The following is a 24,831-nucleotide window of genomic DNA, read 5'->3' on the forward strand; positions in this document are numbered from 1 at the left end:
AGGAGAATGCAAGGAAAAGGAAGGAACATGGAAATTTAACCACTTCCTCCAATTGGGCCTCATTAGTCAATAGGGAGTGGTTAGTCGACGACAAAAGAGATGACATTGAGGGAAAGACAACATTTCTGTTAGTGATGAAGGACCCCCCCTAACTGCATCAAAATCCAATGAAGCCCTCTCCTCCTTTAAAAAGCCTAGAGACCTCTCACTTTATAAGGCCTCTTGGCCTAAAAGTACCCAACCCAAGCCACATAAACCATTTTTTAAAAAAGAAACAACTTCCTTCTCCAAAAGGCCTTTACAACACCAAGCCTCTTCACTGAAGATGCCATTAAGAATATGAGCTCCTTTCAACTCCTCAAAGCCCAACCCCTCACTTCTTGTCGTGGCCTCACCTTGAACACCCTTAAAACACACCATGTTCGTACAACCCCCACCACTGCCAATTGTTTTACATCTGCCATTATCACCCCTTGACCCCTTTGTATGTACCTTTTCAAAAACATCAGATGCCCCCCATCTTGTCGTCTTACTCTGACAATCAAAAGATGACGCACCCTTTGCTTCCTTTTGCACCAACAAACCTTGCCTTGTCACGCCCTTGCCAACACATGCCAGACCCTCTCCTTCACCCCTAACCTTTCGGCCACTAGTCTCACAACTTGGCACCACTTGAGAGAGGTATGGTGGCACTTCCACCATAACTGGATATTGAAGACATAAAGGCCCTCCTCTACCTGCAACGATCCATGCATTATGCTCCCATTTGATCTCACCAACCCTCTGCCCGCTGTAAGTGACAGACTAGCGGTTTCTACATCCACGATAACAAAGCCACCACATCAATCTTTGATCTTTCTTAAAATCTCCTGGCACCACATTAACTCTGCCTATTGCGATCCTCCTCACTAGTGCTTTTGGGAATTCACAAACCATAGCCCTAGCCCATCTCCCTACTGGTTTGTAATCTCATCTCCTATCTAGCTTCTCCTTGCCATTTTTGACTACTTGTATTTCCCTAATAACCATTGCTTGAGAGGGAAAAAAAAATTGAAGATGCTATGGCTTCTCTAATGTTTCCCCATCCACTACTTTTGAATCTTTTTGGGATCACCAGAAAGGTTGTTTTTTGGCCTGTTATGAACTTTGTGATTTGCAAAATCTGCCATCGGGGTTTATTTTCACCTCCAAGAGGTGCACTATAGTTTTTTCCCTGTATTTGAGATTAAATCCTAGGGACTTGTCCATATCTGAAGCCTTCTTCAAATGGCCTCAAAGCCAATCAATCTCTTCTTTCTTAAGACCAACGGAAGAGAAGCTCTATGGGTTCCCTCTGTGAGAACAATCCATGGCCCTCCACTCTCTTCCACAAACCTTACCTTGGAAGTCTTCCTCGACAATAGGCAAATTCTTCTCCAGCTGCTGTTCATCTTCTCTAGTTTCTCAATTAATAATAAATGATCACTTGTTCAGAGTGCTTGACTGTTGTTATTTAGCATGGTTAGTTTGGAATCCTAGGTGTGATTGCTTAGATTTCTTTTCCTTAATTGCCAAGGCTTCTTCTCCCCATCATAATTTCTTTGCAATCAAAGACTATTTGTTCTTCAACTCAAACCTGATATAAAATCCCTCTGTTAACCATATTGAATCCTTAATCTTATCCTAGAACCTTATTTTCTTATTCCTGAATTGCGCAGGACTTTATTCTGAAAACCCTAGACCTAATTTCCCACTATAGGGAAAAATGGCCCTTCTTAAGACTTGAACTACACACGTAAACTTAACTGTCCAAGACCTTTACCATTGCTCTAACAATCACACTTATTTTGGCTTCATTGATTTATTTAGGGATAATATCTTTTATAAGTGAAGTGGGCAAGAACTTGAGTTCCACTCCAACACTCGTGCACTTCAGATCTAATAATGGTTTTAAATCTTCTCAAGAAGGTTGAGAACTCTCTTCTTTGCCGTTCTCAACATCTTTTCTTGGTTTCTTTTCCAGATGGAGAGATCTGAACCCATAGGAGCTTCATGTGGTGCTGCTTTGGTTGTATTAATGTCTAAGGTGTAAATAGGTTTATTAATGTTATTTAGAAGGCTAAGTTATATGGTATTATATATTAGGTACTTTTGTTCCACTCTACACGCTACATACTTATCATGCATGCCTGTGACTAATGATATTTTGAATCTAAAATATAGATTCTATTCTTTATTAACATTGTCAAAGTATTTTTCTGCACTTCTGATATTTTTCCTTAACTTCCTTTTTTTTCCAAATCGATGTCCAATATGTTATCAAAATCCGTGTTAATGTATCCGTGTTTCATGCCCTTGATACTCCTAGACATACTCCTAGACATTGAGATAAAAGGAGGACGAGTATCTTTTGGAAGGGAAAATAGTTTTGTTTTTATCTTTTATTTTTTTAATTTTTTGGTTTGGTTTAGTCGTGTTTTTGTTTTTTCTTTTTTGGTGGAAAAAATAATGTTCTTTTGAACCTCTTGTGATGCTGCATTCCACAGTAGACTGATTATCTTTGACAAAACTATCAATGACAACAAGGACCAAAATTTGAAATTACAGGTATCAACTCAACATTTGGCAATAGATTTGCCAAGCAAAGGATAAAAAGGGGGCCCTTCCCTTGTCCCTAGCTATCATGACACCATCCCAGCAACTGCAGCTGCAAGCAAGCACAAAGCATAAACATTTGTCCTTTGCTCAGCAAAGGCTTCTTAATGATTTATATATCTGAGCAAGTTGCTGGTATTTGAAAGGAGTTTTGTCAACCATGAAAAACATGTGCTTGATCTTTATTTAAATTCCTTAGCCTTGATTCTACGTGACAGGTTTGTAGGACCAATTCTTCAATTTGGATTGGAAGTAGCCTTGTCCATGGTAGACTATGACTTGTGATGCTGGAAAATGAGACTTGAGAAAACCCTGTGAGATAGAACTTTATAGAGATTTGTGCTATCTGATTGACCTTGTTTCTTCCATTACAATGAGATTCTTCAAATGCAATTTGCAGCAGTCAAGATGTTCTTTGGAAGAATAGAAACTGTTTTAATGTGAGTGAAATTTGTTCAGATGTGTTCAAAACCCTGTTGAAGATGAATATGGCCTCCTTATGTGAGCTTTCTTATCTTATATTCATCAAGGAGTCTTCATGCAGAGGTATTTTAGACATTTATCTATAAAATGTTCTGGTTAAAAAAAAAAATGTCCATAAAAATTTTGTTTGCCAATGTCATTGATAAGAAGAAATTTTCCTCTTTAACTGGAAATAGTGTTGTTTCTTTCTCAATTTTATTCAATTTTAGTGGGGATAAAGCTATCATGTCTGTTGAAATCACTTTTTTTGGATTTATCTGCTTTACTTGTGGAAGAATAGGGGTATTCCCTATTGTAGCTGTGTGATTTTTCAATGTACAAAATGCAGGGGAATAGTGTTCCTTTTAATCTTGTTTACTTTTCTAATTAAGCATGTGTGGTTACTAATGGTCCTTGTTCTCCATGAATGGTGTTATTGGAAAAAGGGTTGATGATGAGGATGAGGAGATGGTTGTCAATGATCAGGATGTTCACAGACTTGTGATTGTCACACAGGTAAGGTTATTGGTCCGTATATTCATTTTCTTGTAGAAGTCAAGTGGTTATATTGTTTGTAAATGTGGCTTATCTTTATTCTCTCATCTGATTATCTTCCATTTGCATATCTTTCCTTACCTGCTCTCTTTTCTGTGTTTGATTTATATAGACAGGTTAGAAAATTTGTGAAATCTTCATTTTTCAACAAAAAATACACCTAAGATCTTCTCTAACAAACAGGTGTGCTTGGTTGAAAGCCTATTGGTACTCTATTACAGCCCAACCTCAAGTTAGGAGATAAAAAGGAAGAAGAAATGGTTGATCGTGGAATATACCACCAAATGCTTGGAAAACTGATTTACTTGTGACATTCAAGGTCAGGCATAGCCTATGTAGTGATTGTAGTAAGTCAGTTTATGCATGCTCCGCTTAGATCACCCCTTGATGCAATTTATTGAATCATTTGATACTTGAAAGGGACATTGGGAAAGGGACTCTTATTTCAGAAAGATAAGGAGCTGAAGTTAGAAGCTTAAATTGATGCCAATTGGGTGGATCCACGGTTGAGAGGTGGTTAATTACTGGCTACTGTACCCTTCTTAGGTGGGAATTTAGTTACTAGGAGAAGCAAGAAACAAGCAGTGGTTGCTCGCTCTAGTGCAGTGGCATAATTTGGAGAAATAGCTGAAGGGATATGTTAAGTACGCTAGCTGAAAATAATACTCTCAGTTTTGAGGGTGGAAGTGAAGAATCCAATGATGTTGTTCTGTGATAATAAAGCAGCTATAAATATAGCTCGTTATCTAATATATCATGATCAGACCAAAGCTAGCTGATGTTCTCACTGAAGGATTATCTCATACAATTTTTGATCGGATCATTGACAAGCTTGGGATGCAAAAGTTTTTGCACCAGCTTTGGGGGGGTTGGAATGGTTGACTTACTATTCTTCTGTAAATAGGCTGTACAGATATTATTGTAATTTAGATCCTATTTTTTATCTCTTAATTTAGGGGAGTTAGGATGTTTCCTAGTTTAGCCTAAAGTTGGTCAACTCTTGTGTTTTTATATGGTATGTAAATCTTTAGATGAAGGAAAAATTGGGTTTTCGTTCTTCACAAACTCACATTAACTATGTTCCAACTATTCTTTAATTAACGCCTTTAGGAATATTGACAATCTAGATTTGTCAAAAGATCTGCAATAATTTTGAACACACCTAGTTCAATTTTAAACCAAGCAAGAGAAAATGGTTAGGGTCTCCACATCTTCTCTGAGAAAGTGTCATCAGATGGACTCCAACAGCCTCAGGCATAGTGAATTTCAAGCTTCCTCTTCTTCTTTCAATTATTTGAAACTGCTAGTGACTCTTATCCTCCAGTCTCACCAATGTCTTGAAATCAGTCGCATCATGTTTCTCATTAAGGTCTGAATTAACAATTCCAAGAAATAGAGTTGTCCTGAGTTATATGGCTTCAGTTTCATTTCCAACTTCCTCTTTTCTCTGTTGCTTGCTTTGATGCATGTAGGTTTTCAGCATTGTTACTTAAAGTAAATTGATATGTTTTTTATTTTATTTTTAATCTAGTCAGATGCAGTCTTAAAGCAAAACTTGTCTCAAATAATTATGTAATGGGATTTAAATAATTTTGTTCAGTGTAATTCAGACATCTCTATTTGTGTGGGCTAACTTGTGTGCTTGCACATGTTTTTGCATGCACTTGTGCTTGCCTGAGATTTTACTTAATGGATGGTAAACGTGTTGGAATCTTATGAATTATGGTCTCTTTCTGCTCTGCAGAATAGCAGGACAGGGGAAGGATCTGGAAATGGTGCGCAGGAATCAAAATCAATTTCCAATGAGCTTGCTTCTGCTATAAATGATGGCCTTTTCTTTTATGAGCAGGTTGAGGAGCCCGTCGTTCTTTCTCACTAATTATCATCATTCTTACTTTCTATTTATGTTTCTCAATTGCATTGCTTGATGTTCTTATATGTTCATACTATTCCCAGGAACTAAAAACAAAGGGATCAAATCGTAGAAAAAATAGCTTTAGTTTTGAGAATAGAGATGGAATCTCCAGATCCTCCAGCATTGTTCCAGGGTTAGTAAATGCAAAGACAGGTGAAAATTCTATTGGGAGCAGTGGTTGTGAGGAGTCAGGAAATTGTAATTCTAGAAGGAAGCAAAATAAAGGCTTTCCCAAGCAGCAGACATCCCATAAACAGCGATTCTTCACTAGCAACTTCAGAAATCATGGGAGTGGTCGTAACTCTCTTGGCATCATATCAGAAAGTCCACCAAGTAATTCAGTCGGGTTTTTCTTTGGTTCTACCCCTCCTGAAAATCATGGGTGAGTTTGAAGTACTTGTTGGCTGTGCTTTGATGTCAAAAGATGGGAAAGCACTTCCAAAGTACTAAGCAAATAATGCTCAAGTTGTACTACCGTTTTAAGTTTCCACTTCCTGCTTTGCTAATCCAGAGTTAAAATCTCAATTTGCAGTCCTAGGTCTTCAAAGTTGTGCAATTCACCTCGTGGGAGCCTTTCTGGCAGCAGTCCACCAGTTGGCTCCATGCCAAAGCCATTTCCACCATTTCAGCATCCTAGTCATCAGCTTTTAGAAGAAAATGGTTTCAAACAGCAGAAGTAAGTGATTTATTTGTTTTTGTGTCTGCATCTTTGCATTCTCCAGATTATGAAAGATGGCTTATGTGTTTGGTTTTTCATTAGGTACTTGAAGTACCAAAAACGGTGCCTAAGTGACAGAAAGAAATTGGGAATTGGTTGCAGTGAGGTTGCTTTTATCTCTGAACTTTATCACTTAATATCTTTATGACCTTCAAAGATCTTACAAAATTGTAAAAAGTTGGGAATTACAGGACATGGGTGTCCTCCTTTTGTTTTCTTTTCCTTGGCTAGGTTTGCCAGGGGCCTTTTGCTTCATATTAACATGAATGTAGATAGTCTCTCTCTCTCTCTCTCTCTCTGACACACCCACACATTGCGTGTGCATGTGTAACATGTGTGTGTGTTGTCTGTGTGATATAAGGAGTATGTGTCCACATGCACACATATACTGAAGCCTGCCCTAGCAACTCTTTTGAAGCTTTGTTCCTTTATCCAAGTTGATAACTTCCTGATGTTAACATATTAGCCCTAGACGTGCAGTGGTAACTTATGGTACTGAAATCAGCACTCTGTTTCTTACATGCAGGAAATGAACACACTGTACAGGTTTTGGTCATACTTCCTTAGAGACATGTTTAACCATTCTATGTATAAGGAATTCCGGAAATTTGCACTGGAAGATGCAGCTGCTAATTATAATTATGGAATAGAATGCCTCTTCAGGTTCTATAGGTACTATTTTCCAGTAACTCTTTTTGCATGCTGAAAATTTGTAGTTGAGGCAATCTTTCAAGTTTTCAGCTTTGCTTTGCGTTGCCTCCTTATTATTTTGCACGTGTTCCCTCTAAGAACCACAACAATCCAACTCCAATCCCCTCTTCCTTTATCTTTCTCCCTTTTTCCCCCAACCCCGACACTACCACACAACATTGTAAGATATGGATAAACACAAAAATTGTCTGCTTTTTCACTCTTGGATGTTTTTCCTAATTTTTTTTTTTTTTTATTATTTTTTTCTTCTCATTTCCAGTTATGGTTTGGAGAAGGAATTCAGAGAGGACCTCTATGAGGATTTTGAGCAGCTCACCATTGACTTCTACCATCAAGGCAATCTTTATGGTCTCGAAAAATACTGGTAACTTTTAGTAACTTTTTTTTTTTTTTTCCTGATTCAAATGACTCTTCGATTGGCTGCTGAAAACTTTGAGCTATGCATGCTTATGCGGTAAATAATGTGTAATGTTTCATTGTTTCTGGGTAGAAGTTTGCTAATTATTGACTGCATGTGATGAAATGAAGAATAGACAATTATGGAACATGACATATGTGCAGTAGCTGTAGTAGCTTTGGTTAAGCAAATAAGCAAATTAAACATATATAATGTCTGTTGTTTGCTGGGAAGAAGTTTGCTAATTGGACTACACGTACTGAAAATAAAAATAAATGGTGATGGTATGTACTAGATGATAATTAAATGTTGTAATTTGGTTCAGGAAAAAATGAAAATGAAACACATGCACACACTGAATGAAAGATTGTAGGCATGCGCACCTGTGCACACACAATTTTATGCAAAACTATAATAGGCTTAACTCTTAGATGAAAATTGTTTCAGTAAGCAGTTCTCCCACTTCATGTATTAATGCTGACTAAAATAAATATTATTTTATGCAAATTATTGTACGCTTAATAGAATTGTTATAGTGAAAAAATTCTTCCACTCTGGAAGATGGCCCAGTAAGTGTATAGACCACCCATGCTATGAGGATTATCAAGAGAAGAAAGGGCCATGAAATTCATTTAAATTGGTGGATGACAAAATAAGATGGCTCTGTATGGGTTTAACTGTTGTCATGGAGGAAAAGCCTAGAATACTGGGGATGAATCATCGAATTGGTCGAGTTGTGATAGCATTGCAGAAAGTTGATAAAGCTTTGTCATTTTGGACTATTGAGTTTCTCAGGAAGTTGGGAAGAATGGTTGAAGAAGATCCATTGGTTTGAACTTCTGTTGTTTTAAATTGTAGGGTTTTAAGATTAAGCTCTTAGAACCACCTAAATGGAAGCTTTAAAGCAGTTGAAGTGAAAATCTAGTAAATAAAATATGGAGGTCTTTCCCATTGATTCTTGGGGTAATGGTTCATAGGTGACATTTGAATAGCATATTAGACCAGATTTGCAAAGACAAACTTGGAAAAATAGAATAGCAAAAGGCCCTAGTCAAATAACCAAAATCAGATTTGTTTCATAGAAAACTCCTGGAATCCTTCCTTTTCGTATGTAGTGAACAGAAATGAAGAACATGACCATGTTTACCACTTAGGGAATTGGGTGTGGAGCAGGAAAGTGAAATAGAGCCTTGAGCACATATGGCAACATGATGCAGGGAACTAGTATGGGAGGTGACTTGAACCTCTTTGTTGCTATCTTAGGAAGTACTAGAAATGTATTATCAAGCTCATAAAGACATGTTTGGTCAAAGTGGAAAAGGCTAACTTAAATCTGGTTTTTCAAAACCCAACTGGCCTTGAAAATGCGTGGAAACATGATACAGGAAACTAGTATAAGAGGTGACTGGAAACCCTATGTTACTGTCTTAGGAAGCATCGGAAATGTAGTATCAAGATAATAAACACATGTATGGTCAAAGTGGAAAAGACTAACTTAAATGTGGTTTTTGAAAACTCAAAATTTCTGTGGCCTTTTCTTTTAGATTCAAGATCACCATATAAGAGTGAGTGTGCAAACAAAGTTGCTAGTAAAACTATCTGATTCAGATCCAGCTAATTTGGATTTACTTGCTTCCCTAACAGCTTGGAAAGAGGTTTTTTTTTTTGTTCCTTTTTTGTTTTTTTTTTTTTTTTTTTGAGATTTTTGAAGGGTTTCCTGGAAGATTTATGAGCTGAAAATGCAAGAAGCTGGATTTTTTGTGAGGGGGATAGTATCTAGCATAATGCGTTGAAAAACTTTCATTACAAAATTTGAGGCCCTGTTTGGAAACTGTTATTGAAAATAGTTTTTTTGTTTTTTAGAACTGAAAATAGTTTTCTAAAAAACAGTTTTTTGAAAACTTTTTCTGAAAACAGATGATTTTTTAGAACAAATTTGAGATGTTTTTCTATTTTTGTTGAATGCTCTAAGCAACAATTTAAAATATAAAGAATACTTTGAGAACTTTTGTATTGTACATATATAGTACCTTCATGGAGATTAAACTGAAAAAACTATTTTTTATATTTGAGTTCCCAAACAAAATTTTGTTTATGAAAATAATTAAAAAACGGCTTTTAAGAACTGTTCTAAAAAACCGTTTTTAAAAACATTACCAAGCGGATCCTGAATTTCCTTCCAATCTTAGTTGCATTGAGATTATTGGTCTTGTTGTATTTAGAGCAGTTCGTAATTCTAGAACTACATTTTGAGGATTGCTTAAAAACAAGAACAAAAGCAAAAGCCTGTTGAAAGCTTGTGAGAAAGATATTTGAGAAGAAATAAAGATCTTCGTGTAAAAGGGCAAAATTTAACCTTTTATAATATCCCATCTACTCAAATTAAGTTAGTTATGGATCTGTCAAAAAATAAAAATATCGCTAATTAATTTAATTTGTTGTCAATTAAAAGTCAAAACATGACATAAGTTTTTTGCAAACAAAATAATGTCATGTGTCCCATGGGCCCTGCACAAGAAGACAAGTTTTCTTTCATTTAATTGAAAATATGTAGATTTTGATAGTTGAAATCTGATTGTTTCAATAAATGAAAAATGGTGAATTTGATAATTGAAATGGCAATTCTAATTAAGGAATAAGTTGAAGACTATCCAAATACGGTCTTTTAGATATCCTTAAAGGTTCATTTTAATTAATAAATGAAATTTTAAGAGGATAGAGAAACATTCAAATATGGTGGTCCAATTTCCATTCTTGGTACATAATTGAGAAGAGAGAAGATGGAGAAAAGTTCTGATGGAGGTTTAGAGCTTCTGCAAAAGTTCTCGAACTTCTCCATTGATCTTCAAGGCTCCTTTAGATGTCTCTAGGGCTTCTTGAGAAGGCTTTAGAAGGCTTAAAAGCATTTTCTTCAAGACATCTTCAAATCTTCCTTGAGGTCAAGATCTTCAAAGCTTCAAGTTTCAAGCTTCAAAATCCAAATCTGTAACAGGCTTCTTCAATTTGAGATCAAGTGCTCAACCCTGTGAAGGCAAAAAGTTGCACTAAGCCTCAAGTTGCAATGAAGCTCAAGTCATGCCAAGGCCTAGTCTGCCAAGGTCCAAGTCACATCAAGGCCAAGTTAGCCAAGTCCCAAGTCAAGACAAAGCTGAAATCAAGCCAAGACTCAAAGTTAAAGAAGTCAAGGCCCAAATTAAGCACAAGAATGTGACATCAAATCTTCAAAAACTTTCAGATTCAAGGTCATACCTCTTCAAGCCCTGGTCGACAATTCTGAAAGGAAAAAGCAGAGGATCATTTCGAGATTGTAGCTATTTCATCTACAAATGAATAAAATTACAAATTTCGCAAGAAATTCCTATTAAGAGAAATTTGTTTGTGCACTCACTAGAAAAGATTTCAGATACTTTTATTCAGTACATGTATAGTTAAGCTACTCATATTTTTAACACATTTTTAATTCTAAAATGGATGCTGCCCTGTATCAAGTCTATATAGTCAAAACTCCCATAAGGCTTGTTAATGGCAATGACTTTTAAGCCAAGCTCCAAAGCATAGAATCATACCATGTATGATTCATACAACAATATCTTAAACTTGTAGAAAATTGGCAAAAGATGAAAAATCCCTTCTGAACAGTATATATTGGTATTGCTTATGTTGTTTTTAAGATAAATCTTGCCTATCAAACATGGATTTGTGGCTTGCTTCTTCAATTGGCCATACTTTATATTGTTTGGAGTTATATTAACATCATGATGTGGTAATTCATATTGCTTCCTCCTAGACATTGTATCACTCCCATCCTTACACCTATCAAATTTCACTTCCTATTGTAGTAGAAATAGTAGTTTTCAAGCTCTAATGCATTGCCAAACTATAGGGATATCATTATTCATCATGCATAAAAAGAGAGTCTCTTATTTGAACCTGCTTTCTTTGGACATTCATCAAACATGCTTGGGTCTTCTAAATAACAAATATAGGCAGACCATCAAATATCTAAATGATTGCTCTTAGGACATTCATCAGACGTCACATGAGTGCTGAATCTTTATCAACTTCATTTCCTAGAGGTTATATGCTTAACTGATAGTGGGTGAAGGATCACAACCCCATAGGCCTATACCTTTTGCTTTGTTCATTTTAAATACTAGCTTTAAGCATGTTTTGCAAAATCTAAAGGCTGCCATTTGTTTTTCTATTTTTGATAGCTATTGACCCTCCCTGTCGCTTGATTTCCTTTGCAAAGAGAGAATATGCTTTTTCCCGAGTTTCCTCTTACATCTTTGACACAGAGTGATAGATGGCTTCAATCATCCCGTACCAGCAGCTCTCCATGTAGAGCAGGAATGTAAAACAGATTATAGAAATTGTCGTCTGAACCTTCATGTTCCTCTTCTGGAATGTGGGGTTCAAGTTGTGTTTGCTGAGTTGGAGAACTTAATTTGTTTCAGGCTTTCTGCATCAGCAACTAGAGGAGGATTTAATTGGGTGCACTATGGGCTATATACCTGCAAGAATCAGTTTATCCACATTAATTGCATGCTGCTGCTGTTTTCTCTGGTCTTCTTATGCTACGTCAAATCTGTTCCATCATGATTGATTATTTCTTGTTATGTGCCAGGGCATTCCACCATTATCGTGGGGTAGATAATCAGAAACCAGCTCCAAAGAAACATCCAGAGTTGGATCAGTTGCTCAAGGAAAAATATCGTGGCTTGGATGACTTCCACCGTGCCAAAGAGAAATGATTATATCGTAGCCAGTATAAATGCCCGTCTTCGCCAAGGACATCAAAATGATTATATCTCAATTTTGAAAAACAATTCTAACAACTTAACAATGGAGCTGGAGTCAGCAGCCTTTTTTCTTCTTTTCCGTTTTTTTTTTTTTTTTTTTTTTTTTTTTGGCGGATGCTGAGGAAAGATGGATTTTTGTACATTGTATATTGCACACTGGATTGTTTAGGCCTCTGTGTGGCTGTTGCTCCTCAGCTTCTTTTGTTCTAGTTTTGGGCTTTTGGGTATTCCCCCTTTTATTTTGCAGTTTTGGAGTTGCCTGAGAGATTGAAGAGGCTGCTTTGCTCTTTTTTCATTTTTTTTTTTTTTCACCCTTCTGGATTGTAATTTGTACATAGGAACAAAAGAGTAGCTGTAGAGTCTTGGACTCGGAAAAATTTTAACAATAAGAGATTGAAAAGTTTGAATTCTAAACTATCTCAATAGTGTCATTTACTCATTTATATGCTTCTGGTCTTTTTAAAGAATTGGCAGGGAGTAAGTTTTATTATTCCTTTTTTTTTTTTCCTTTTTTCAATCAGAAGTTGACAGGGATATTGAAGGATTGGTTAGGAAAAACTATGGTTTTTCCATTTTGTGTATGTGTAGTCTCATACCAGATTGAGATATCAGGATTCAGGTCTCAACAAAGTTTCAGTATGAAGCTGGGTGGGTCACAAATCCAGTGAACATAGGGCTGACATCCTGCATATATGTCGGCCGAGAAGTGCAATCTGGAGAGGTCTGGTATGTTGAGAGCGCCAAGCAATTGGGGCGCATAGCAGATTTCATATGTTTATTTGCATTCAAGTTGCAGGTATTTCATTCACCAGTTGAAATATATCAGAAAGTCAGTTGTGTGAAATGTTATGTAATCATCAAGGCTTTGACTCTTTCCTCTTCGGTTTGAATGTATTCATTCTATTTTTCTGTAATCGATGACCACATTTCACGTTTAACATGTGTAAGCAGTTAAAGAAAAGTGATCAAATGAAGGGTTATTTGATTAAAGGGGTAATTGGAAACCCAATTTTGAAAATTTAAGTCTTCATATTCTTTAAGCTTATGTAAAAGTAACCATTTCTTTTAAAACATAGTATAAATATTTGAAATAGTCAACAGTATTTATATTAAAAATGGGTTATAGTTCAGATAAATTCACAAATATGGAAAATATTTTATCCTTTTTAACCAATTATTTCTAAAATGAAAGCTTTGTTTTCAATGCGTTTGGTGTTTCATCTTTTAGCACCCAATTTTTTCTTTACACCCTTCAAAAAAGGATGGGGGTTTAGGAGAGGTAAATTAACAAGGAGGTGGTGAATTTCTTGGGTTGGCTTGCCTTGTCTTTTGTAGTTCGTAATGGTTAGATTAATGCTATGCAGACATCTGGTAAAACTTAATATTTATTACTTAATGATTGGAATTGACTTTAAGTTAAATTGTTCTTAAGTTATTAATTTAAAATTTATTATTATTTTTTTACTTTTAAATATTAAGGTTGTTTGATAAAATTAACTTAATTTTTTTTTTAAGTTATCAAATTGATATATTTCATTCGTTAGTTAGAATTAATATTTATCATAATTAAGTTTAATTAATATTTATTTTTATTAAAGTTAAGCATCATTCATACTTAAAGTATTATAGAAGATAACTTTTAACACATTTTTATGAAAATGAGTCTTAAATGTGGAGTCATAGTTATTAAATATACTTTCATTAGATGTGAGTGAATAAGACAAGAAAGATTTATGATTAAGAATAAGTTAATTATTTTGACTTAATACTTAAAATCATTTTTAATTTTAAGTTATGATATTAGGTTATTTTATCAAACATAGTTAATTTACTTAATAACTTAAATTAAGTTATTAAATTACTTTAAATTATTAAGTTGATTTACCAAATATCATCGTTTCAAGCTTCATGTTCCAACTATCCAAGCTTTATGTAAAGCATGACCTAGGACTTCATTTCAGGTGGAGCAACTTCTTATAACTAGCAAAATAAATAATAAAACAGTACTTTGCCAAATATTAAAATTGTTCTTCCCATCAAAAGGCTCAATATTATATTTTATCTCTAACATCATTTTCAAAGTAATTTTCCCACGATCTTCACACCACAACTTTCATACCACTTTTTGAGTTTGTGGAAGTTTTGATACCATTTATTGTGCTAATGGAAACGTCAATGTAAACATATTAAAGAAAGAACAACAAAAAATAAAGCAAATCACACAAAAGGTACATAAGGTTTTAACATAGTTCAATCAATCATGTTTACTTCTATGGATGAGAGAAAACTTTCCATTATATGATAAAGAATATTATAGAGGACAAAAAATAGACAATATAACTATTAGATCCCTTGCATTTTCATCCTAAACCATGGAGCCCTTTTGCTTCACTTGGTATTTCTTATTTTTTCTCATATCTCTATCTTACCTCTCTCTCATAATTTTCTTCAATCTAAAATATTTATAAAGATATTTTCACTAATTTTCCTTATTCTATAAGAAATCTAATTACAATCACATATAAACTTATGAAATATTTTAAATAAATATTCCTTTTACAAAAAAGAAATATATTCTAAATATGAATTTGAGACACTTCCCCGATATGAGCCACCGTTTATTTTCATGAGAGCATTTATATAATGTAACTAGGGTGTCTCACAGAATGTTTTTTCTTCTTCTAAACATTTTTTTAGTGAAAATAATTGAATATACAAACAAAATCAATTTGATAAATTTACACCCCCAAAAAGCAATATAGCAGCTTATCTAAACAAGAAATAGATCATATTATTAAAAAAAGAAAAATCAACAAAAATCTTGACCTTTTTAACAATTGTCAATATATGCCTTTTGGCGCAAAAATAATTGCTTGTGATTTGCTTCATGTTTTTTAGGTGTCAATATTGAAAAAAGATGATCTTCATACAATATCAAGTTTTCTCTTCAGATATCTTTGACACCGGAAAAAAGGGCATTTCCTAAAGTGACAACAGAAAGCATGTTGGCATGTAAATTAAAAGCATCAAGGGTTAGGTTTTTTGTTTTTTTTTTCAATAATAGTATAAATAATAGTGATAGATGGAAAGAATTAGTGATAAATATGACCAAAAAAATTATTATTATTATTATTATTATTTTGGTTTTTTAAGTTTTCTCTTTGAGCTCTTTCTCCTCAAAGAGAAAGAAGGGGTAAATAATTTGTGTTCTTCCGGGTTTCAAACCTTTATGGTCTAAAATATCAAGCCTCAAGAGGTGGATTTGAAGCAAATTTCATCAAATAAAATAAAATAAAATAAATTGGGGAAGTCCCCTGGCCAAAGGGGTCAATTGATGGATGAAGTTAATTTCAACTATCTTTGCCTGCATTTAAAATTAAGTCCCAAACTCTTGGATGAAGCTAAGACAACCAACTCCAAATCAAAGTCAAACTCATTGGAGCTTCTATCCTGCATTCAACTACCATTACTATTGTGCCAGCGGAAGGGTTAATGTAAATATATTAAAGGAAGAACACTAAAATAAAATAGTTCACACAAAAGGTACATGGGATTTTAACATGGTTCGGTCAATCATGTTTATATTTAGGGATGAAAGAGAATCATTCTACTATACTATAGAGAATATTATAGAGGATAGAAACGAATATAACTATTAAGTTCTTGAAACATTTCATATTTCTTTACTCTTTGTATCCGCACTTTAAACCACGAATCCTCTAACTCCATTGGGTGTGTCACATTCTTCTTCACATCTCTATCCATCTTGTATAGTTTTTATAAATTTCTCGTAATCTAGAATATTTATAAAAATATTTTTGATAACTTTCTTTATTCTATAAAGAAATCTAATATTATAATAATATATAACTTAGAAAATATTATATACAATATTTTTAACAAAAATAATCTTTATTAATTAGAAATTTGAGACATTTTTCAATTATTACAATTATTATACTGGAATTGCTAATTACAAATATTTTGCTTATAGATTTTGATTATTTTCTTTTATTTTTCTTTTCTGAAATACAACTCCCATCAACTTGGAACAATGCACTAGTCATTCCATACTACTTCACAATGGTATCGTATCATAATATGAAACAAAACTTTGTTGTGACCCCGTAGCTGAGAGACTAATTAATACTTACAAATGCTCTATTAGCTGTACTAGAGATGTATATGTACCCAATACTGCAACTAAAATGCCCATTAGCATAATCCCCCCTATAATCACCAACTCAAATCCAAATCTTCTGTAAGTGCCGGAAATCTTCAAGTAGCATAAGCATGGAAGCAAAATCGAAGCTGTGACACTCAAACATGCTCCAACTATCGACATGAGATATCCGAAAAAAGGGAGTGCCAGGGCTACAACAATGGTGCTGATCACCAAGCTGGTCTTCATTACAAATCTTAAGGGGCTTTTGGAGTAGTCATATGGAAACCAGTTTTCAGTAGCATCCAAAATTGGTCTAACCATCAATGCATACTTTGATAGGGGACTGATCAGAGTGGTGTATACTGCAACTCTAGAGCTGAGTTTATCGATTGGGAGATTTAAAGTTATCTGAGATTGTACCTTGGACCCAAACATTAAGCATCCCAAAGTTGCCATTGATGTGTAAGTAATCGTACAGAAGAGATAGCATATAGCCAAGGCCTGCAATGAAAGACAACAAATGGAGAAACACTTGTTAAACTACCAATTTTCCTAAGAAAAAACCTCACATGTAGGTATGAACGACCCCATATCCACCACAAGTGAGGAGATAAACTTGTAGGTAAACAACTACAAATTGAGAAACAAATATACGGCGATGCTTGAATACATGACCTTCTGATCAAATAAAGCTTTGATACCATGTTAAACTAACAATTTTCCTAAAAACTTATCCTCATATGCGGGTATGAATAGTCCCATATCCACATGTGAAGACACAAACTCATAGGTAAACAAATGCAAATTGGGAAACAAATATGTGGTAATGCTTGAACACATGACCTTTCAATCAACGAAACTCTGATACCATATTAAACTACCAATTTTCCTAAAAGCTTAACAACTATAACTAATATTTTTCATTTCTCATCCAAATAGATTGAACCCAAAAACTTTATGGATTAGAGGATTCAAAGACCTTGTTTCACTTACATTTGAGAAGTGACGTTTGTCTTTCATGGAAGTGTAGAGCGTAGGAAAGACTAGATGAGCGGAGAAACAAAAAGTATATAAGCTGAGAGCCGTGGGAATTCCACTCCAATTTAGAATTGTTTGTGTTCCATGAAATCCAACTCCATCAAATGCACCAACCCACAAAATCGATCCAATGATGATAACACAAGCTAAAATACCACTTACTGAGATATAAGAAAGAATACTCATGTTGTCGAACCAGACCGAGGGCAAAACGATAAGGCCAACGATTATTGTGAAGCTTTGCTTCCCTCCAATTCTTAGGCCTAAAATTTCAAATCCTATGTTTGGAAATAAATTCTGTAAGTTATCTCCTTCTAGAATTAGGAAGCCCGTTGCCACCAGGTACAGCTCTATAGACATGAGAATTGAGACGATCATTTTTCCATTGTTCCCAAAAGCTCGCTCACTGATGTCAGGGTAAGTTCGGATATTTGAATCTACATCCATACATCTTTGAATCAACAGACCTGTGTAGAAAGATATGAAGGCAACAGCTAATAGAAGTATCAAGCTCAACCACCCTCCTGATGCAAGTGCATATGGAATTGAAAGTATTCCAACTCCTGAGAAAGCAAAATGAATGGATTTAGTAAGAGCAACAAAACCCAAAAAACCAATTATGGATGAATAATGTTTGGAAGTGTTTTTCCCCCAAATATTTTTAGTGGAAGGGTTTTTATTGGGGAGTGTTTTTAGGAGAATCATCTATCAAGTATAGAGTTTGATAGTGTTTCTACCAAAAGTGTTTTTAGTAGAAATGTTTTGTCTAAGAATGTTTTGAAGAGAATCACTTATCCAATGTTTGGTAGGAAATGCTTTTAACTTAAAGAAGTGTTTTTGAAAAAAAAATTAAGTATTTGAAAAAATTTATGAAATATTTTTAAAAAAATATAAAAAATCACTTATAATATTGAAAAATCATTTTATGGTGTTTTCTGACTAAACATTTGATAAGTGATTCTTCTAAAAATATTTTTAAAGAAAACATTTTCATTAAAAACACTGAGTAGAAATAGTGTCAAACCGCACTCTTAGAGTGCGTTTGACAATGATTTTCGGAAGTGTTACATTCTTTCTAACAATTAAATTTTTTTTTCTATTTTTTTATTTATCTTTTAAGTATTAAAAATGTTAGAAACACTTTTTAGAATTAATAAATATAACAAAAAGATAAAAGAAGTAAAAAGAGATAAAAGAAGAAGAACCTGACAAAGCATTGAGACCATTGAAACAGGTCTGAAAGAAAGTAGTAGTGCCCAGAGTACTGGAGTCCACCCCACGGTTGATCTCGTCATGCATCAAAGGTATGGTGTGAGAAAACTCCTCCACATGTGCTTGGGCTTCCATGCTGTGAGATCACAAGGGCAAACGCTGATCACTTAAGAATTAGGTTGGTGTTGAGACAGCTCAAGAATATATCATAGAAAGAAAGATCTATTGAGTTATCCCATCAGAGGGTAGGTTTCTCTATATGCATGTAGTCATCAACTAATTGCAAACAAGAACCAAAATATATATAGAATATTCCAAAATATGTAGCATCATCCCTAACAAGATATTTCTTCTTTTCTCCTACCAACTTGCATGCTAATGCTAATGCTAATGATGTGGTTGGTATTAGTATTATCCACGTCCGAACACTTGCTTTGAGTGCCAAAAAAGTCTCCTCTCTTTGATAAGCCGCTTGGCCCATACTGTAATTTAGAGTTCATAATTTTGATTTATCCCGTTAGAAGAGCAAATGTGAGGACGAAAGAAGGCAATATATGAGTTGTTAATAATGGAATTAACTACAACAGGAACCAAGAATCTCAGAGCTGATATACGCAAAGTTCCTCAAGTGGAAAGACTGAGATGGATAGCAAATTTCTTCAAACTATGCGGACCCATCTATCTTCTACTCAAAGGCTTCAGCCAACAGGAAACCCTTAATTTGTATCTCTCTATATTTGTTTGTTGATGAAAATTCAAGGCCCCCAGCAGCCCACATGCATTCTTCTGTTGCATTCAGCCAGCATTAAATGTAATCAGCCGCCAGATGACCATTTCCAATGCCTTGCCCGTCATTATGAATTTATGAACTCCACAGCTTGATTTTACATATATGGGTCTCAGAAGAAAGATCTGCGAATGTCAATGTCTGCTTCTGTCCATTTTTCAAAGAAATTATTAGAAAATTTAATATATTGAAAACGATTTCATGAAGGGTATGACATAGTTTGGTGGCACCATTAATTGAATTCACACCACAATATTTCAAAGACATGTCATTAAGGATAAAACTTAAAAACCTTTATACCCAAACAGGCCTTTACGATAATCACTCTCAACAGGGTCTTTCTATCCAATATTATACCATTTGTGTCACCAATCTTCATTGTCTAGACTTATACAAGAGACGTGTGAAGCATATGGTGTATATGAAAGAATTGTATACCCAAGACAGTCGATAGGCAATAAAATTATTTTTCATGAATTTGATGAGTATAAATTATTTATATCATAATTCTTGATATTTGTCCATAAATTATATTGTATAAAAGTCATGTTTATAATAGAGATTATTAATGAAAAGATAAAATTTTTAATTAATTTACTGATAATTTTAAAATATGTTTATAACTTTTAAACTTATCATGGACAATATAGTAATTAAAAGTGATCATGAGTTCTACTACTATTTGTGATAAGTGATGAGTCTCAATCATTAGAATAGATAATCTTAATCCAAACAAGATTCCTTTGTGGCCATTAGATTTTAAAAAGAAATGTTTAGATTGCCGAAGGAAAATAAAAGTATACATCGTGATCTCATTGTTGAATATATAGAGGTGGATAGATTCCAAACGCACTATCTGTGATTCTTTACAAGGTTTTCTTCAAGAGAGCAGGTTGCATGATGAGGATATACTTACCTTAGTTTCAATTGCAAGATTAGTTGTGTAGATTAGTGGAAGGTATCACTACTTTTATGTGTGATTTCATTATCACTTTGCTAAGTATTGAGAATAATTAGATCTCACTAAAAATAAAAGAACCTAGCACTAATCAAATATTGGTTAAACATAAGTCATGTTAATATAAACAAGATCCAAAGATTGGTTAAATCTAAGTCATTGAACACTTCAATTCCAGAGGATGTTTTAGTATGTGAATCATATATAATTTCTTCTTTTCTTCTTAATTTTTCTTTATTTTCTTGGCAACAAAACATGGGTTGTTAAGAGAAATCCCCTGCTATGTTTGGCTACTTTTATGTGATCTAAAGAAAGAAGCAAGGAAAGGCAAAGAAATTGTATGAGGAATGTGCGGAAGGGCAATAAAATCTAATCCTAAACTCCTTAATTTTCTGTTTTCATTATGATTGAATGTATTATCTAAGTAGTTCCTCTCGATTAAGAGTAGATCAACGCTTAACTTAGTTCCAATGATGTTTGATCATCTCTTGATCATTGAATAACTCATTTTGATTGATTGTATCATGAGATTAAGATCAAACTCACAAATAAATCTAGGCTTGAGTGTCAAACAAGAAATAATGATTAGGATTGATTCAAAATGCTTTTCAGATCCAAATTAGAGTTCTAGAATTAAGTTGATCTTAAGATGTCATTTAATCTTGGGTCAACTCTTTGATCCTCAAAGCAAGAAAAACCTTACTTTCTCTCTTAATGGATTCAAAATCAAACTTGTGATCTTCTTTAAATGCTTTATTTTATTTTATTTTTAATTTGTTTAATTTTCTCAAAACTTTTACCATCCATATTTTACTTGTATTTATTTTAAATTAAGATTTCATTAAATTTAGTAAATAATTTATCCTATTAATCTAAAAACAAATAAACACGTTAGAGCTAATCCTAGAGAACAACATCCCAGAATACTATAAAGTCATTGATAACCTTATTTTTAGTTTTTCTTGGTCAGGGTTATCATGTATTTAAACTTTAGTATTTTAATTACAATATAGATTTATGGTTAATACCCCCTTAAGTGATCCTAAGGACATATAATCATGAAATCTATGGCCTCAATAATTCCTTTAATGGAATTTGACTTATGCTCTTAGAGAGCTAGAGTATTCAATTAATCACATAATAAGAAGATTTAAGACTTAAGGATTGCAAAGGAAATCTTGAGAGGTTGGTAACATTCACTTTGTTAAATTATAGACACTAACTAATGGGGAGCTTGCGTACAATCATTAGTAGGTCACAAACCCGAGTTTTCTATCTCAATCTAATATCATAGGATATTGAAGTGTAGTTTCTTTATAGTAGATGCTAAGCCAACGTCAAAATTGGATTCTAAGGGAGCCATTATTTTCATGTGCTCAGATATAAATCTAATGACATGTGACCATGAAATTGGAATTCAATTTTGAAGTTGATTCAACACTCCACTAAAGAGAATCAAATGCATCGTAGTATCCTCTAAAATTACAATAAGGTGAAGTTCAGGTTTGTGACCTACTATCCACTACATGTAGATTCCCCATAAACTAGTGTTTGTAATCTAAAAAAGTAGTGTTATCAATCTACCAAAATTTCTTCTCCAATCCTTGAGATACAGATCCACCTATTATGTGATTAATTGACATACTCTAATCCTAAGGAGAATATGTCAAATTCCACTAAAGGAATTGTTATTGTCATAGTCTTCATGATCACATCCCTTTAGATCACCTAATAGGATACACTATCTCAATATCATGAGATATCATGGTGTCTTTATCAAGAATACATGTTGTTACTACCCTCCATCAACAGTGACTCAATTTGTAGGGATATATGAATATATTAGGGTCAAAGCCTTCTACTGACTTCAACACAAGCTTAATATCTTCTCAAGATTAAGAGTTCATCAAGTATAACAACTTGGTGAATCATGACAAACGATAGCCTTCTTACATCATGGTTCACCATATGTCCTATCTAATGTCGAATTGTAAACACTAATGCACTCGCCATGAGAAAACAATTCTGACGATCAAGATACGCCATTCTTCCAATTGGGAGGTAGTGCACTATAGTCTCTACTAGATTGCTTGAATCCATGAACCAATTAATTATGAACTACTATCATTTTGTAAAAAGCTCATGACTTGTATCTTTTGTGTAACTCCTAATGCATCCAAGTCATGTACGATGCAATTGATATGAACATGAATGTTGAAATAACTAATTAATACATATGGGATGATAAAAGAAGCCAAGAAACATAAATAAATAAATATGTTAATGAGTTAACTATCTGTTGCAGCATGTCATGCTTTTTAAGGCTCTATCCCAACAACTTAGTTCCTAATTGATTAATTAACCTTATGAAACTCCAAGTAATTAATTAACCCATTCTAGAGAGACCATTCACAAGCTTTTGTGCAACCTTGCATTTTTACTAGAATGTCCTTATGCAACATGTGAATAAAGAATTCAACTAACCCTAATAGAATGTGTTAATAATGAATATGAGCTTGAGTAATGAACATTGAGACCTAGAAAATATTGAGTGCCTCATAATCTAATTTTGAAGTTAACTCACTATTCCACTACAGAGAGTCAACTTCACTTCAATATCTTATGTATATTACAACAAGATACAAAAACTCATGTCTATGACTTATTATCGACTATATATAAACTCCTTATGAACTAGTACTCATAATCTAATGAGGTATATGCTATTTATTGGTATTGAGCCCTTAAAAGCAAGACATGATGAAACAAAGTTAGACTTAACTATCCCCTTGCTATCAATTTGATGTATTGACATTGATTGAGCATTCAGTTCATGTCTCTTACATAGTACATGACTTGAGTTCATTAGGAGTTGCACAGAAGATACAAGTCATAGGTTTCTTGTAAGTAGATAAGTTGTCCACAATTGGTTGATGGATTTGGACAATACAGTAGAGACTGTAGTGCACCACCTCCTAATTGGAGGAATGACTTGTCTTGATGTCGAGATGTGTTTCCCATGGTGAGTGCACTAGTGTATGTGATGCACACTGAACAGGATCTACGATGAATCATGATGCAAGGCTATTAATTATCATGATTCACCAAGCTACTATACTACATGGACTCTCAACCTTGAGAGGATATTGAACCTGTGTCAAAATCAATAGGAAGTTTTGACCTATGGGTGAGACCCTAAAGTGGTCATATATCCATATGGATTGGATCAATGTTGATGGAGACTGGTGACAATAGGTATTCTCAATAGAGGCACCATGATATCTCATGAGATTAAGATAGTGTGTGTCCCCTAGGGTGATCCAAAGGACATGTGATCATAAAATTTGTGGCCACGTATAGTAATTCCTTTAGTGGAATTTGACATATACTCCTTGGAGTTAGAGTATGTTTCGCTACTTCTATGTGATCTAAAGAAATAAGCAAGGAACACGGGGAAATTGTATGAGGAATGTGCGGAAGGGCAATAAAATCTAATCCTAAACTCTTTAATTTTCTGTTTTCATTATGATTGAATGTATTATCTAAGTAGTTCCTCTTGATTAAGTGTAGATCAATGCTTAACTTAGTTCCAATGATGCTTGATCATTGAATAACTCATTTTGATTGATTGTATCATGAGATTAAGATCAAACTCATAGATAAATCTAGGCTTGATTGTCAAGACAAGAAATTATGATTAGGAATGATTCAAAATGCTTTTAAGATCCAAATTAAATTGCCAAATTAGAGTTCCAGACTTAAATTGATCTTAAGATGTTGTTTAATCTTGGATCAACTCTTTGATCCTTAAAGTAGGAAAAACCTTACTTTCTCTCTTAATGGATTCAAAATCAAACTTGTGATCTTCTTTGAATACTTTATTTTATTTTATTTTTAATTTGTTTAATTTTCTCAAACATTTTACCACCCATATTTTACTTTTATTTATTTTAAATTAAGATTTCATTAAATTAGTAAATAATTAATCATTTTAATCGAAAAACAAATAAACATATTAGAGCTAATCCTAGAGAACAACAACCTAAAATACTATCAAGTCAATGATAACCTTGTTTTTAGTTTTTCTTGGTCAGGGTTATCACGTATTTAAACTTTAGTATTTTAATTACAATATAGATTTATGGTTAATGCCCTCTTAAGTGATCCTAAGGACATATAATCATGAAATCTATGGCCTTAATAATTCCTTTAATGGAATTTTACTTATGCTCTTAGAGAACTAGAGTATTTAATTAATCACATAATAAGAAGATTTAAGACTTAAGGATTGTAAAGGAAATCTTGAGAAGTTGGTAACATTCACTTTGTTAAATTATAGACACCAACTCATGGGTAGCTTGCGTACAATCATTAGTAGGACACAAACCCAAGTTTTCTATCTCCATATAATATGATAGGATATTGAAGTGTAGTTTCTTTATAGTAGATGTTTCACTAACTTCAAAATTGGATTCCA

At 33.8% G+C, this 24,831-nt stretch overlaps 2 protein-coding genes across 3 annotated transcripts in view; one reads left to right on the forward strand and one right to left on the reverse strand.

The window, feature by feature from the left end:
• LOC117915710 (la-related protein 1A) overlaps window positions 1–12,611 on the forward strand; it is a 28,438-nt gene extending 15,827 nt beyond the window's left edge. Inside the window, exons 7-14 of one of the 2 annotated variants that reach the window (XM_034831344.1) lie at window positions 3,543–3,612; window positions 5,396–5,500; window positions 5,608–5,948; window positions 6,099–6,242; window positions 6,327–6,390; window positions 6,811–6,956; window positions 7,255–7,359; window positions 12,020–12,611. In XM_034831344.1, the coding sequence (XP_034687235.1) occupies window positions 3,543–3,612; window positions 5,396–5,500; window positions 5,608–5,948; window positions 6,099–6,242; window positions 6,327–6,390; window positions 6,811–6,956; window positions 7,255–7,359; window positions 12,020–12,146 (1,102 nt within the window). In that variant the 3' untranslated portion in view covers window positions 12,147–12,611. Of the gene's footprint in view, window positions 1–3,542; window positions 3,613–5,395; window positions 5,501–5,607; window positions 5,949–6,098; window positions 6,243–6,326; window positions 6,391–6,810; window positions 6,957–7,254; window positions 7,360–11,606; window positions 11,879–12,019 lie in introns of those variants that run through there. The other variant, XM_034831345.1, reaches the window with a different exon arrangement.
• Window positions 12,612–16,190: 3,579 nt separating this feature from the next.
• Window positions 16,191–18,854, reverse strand: LOC117916762 (amino acid transporter AVT1I-like). Its single transcript, XM_034832932.1, has 3 exons — window positions 18,603–18,854; window positions 17,353–17,960; window positions 16,191–16,860 (listed from the first exon to the last, which is right to left on the reverse strand). Exons 1-3 carry the CDS (start codon window positions 18,742–18,744, stop codon window positions 16,345–16,347), a joined length of 1,266 nt encoding a protein of 421 aa, XP_034688823.1. The 5' UTR covers window positions 18,745–18,854; the 3' UTR covers window positions 16,191–16,344.
• Between the last annotated feature and the right edge of the window lie 5,977 nt (window positions 18,855–24,831).

This window comes from Vitis riparia, chromosome 6 (genome assembly GCF_004353265.1).
Source record: "Vitis riparia cultivar Riparia Gloire de Montpellier isolate 1030 chromosome 6, EGFV_Vit.rip_1.0, whole genome shotgun sequence".
Lineage (NCBI taxonomy): Eukaryota > Viridiplantae > Streptophyta > Magnoliopsida > Vitales > Vitaceae > Vitis > Vitis riparia.

Excerpts from the sequence above, each read along its gene's own strand:
- LOC117916762 (XM_034832932.1), bottom strand. The coding sequence starts at position 18,744 with ATGGAAGCCCAAGCACATGTGGAGGAGTTTTCTCACACCATACCTTTG. Across the intron at positions 17,961-18,602 it reads TGGTCTCAATGCTTTGTCAG|GAGTTGGAATACTTTCAATT; the intron begins GTTCTTCTTCTT and ends TTGCTTTCTCAG. Across the intron at positions 16,861-17,352 it reads ACAAACGTCACTTCTCAAAT|GCCTTGGCTATATGCTATCT; the intron begins GTAAGTGAAACA and ends CTTTCATTGCAG.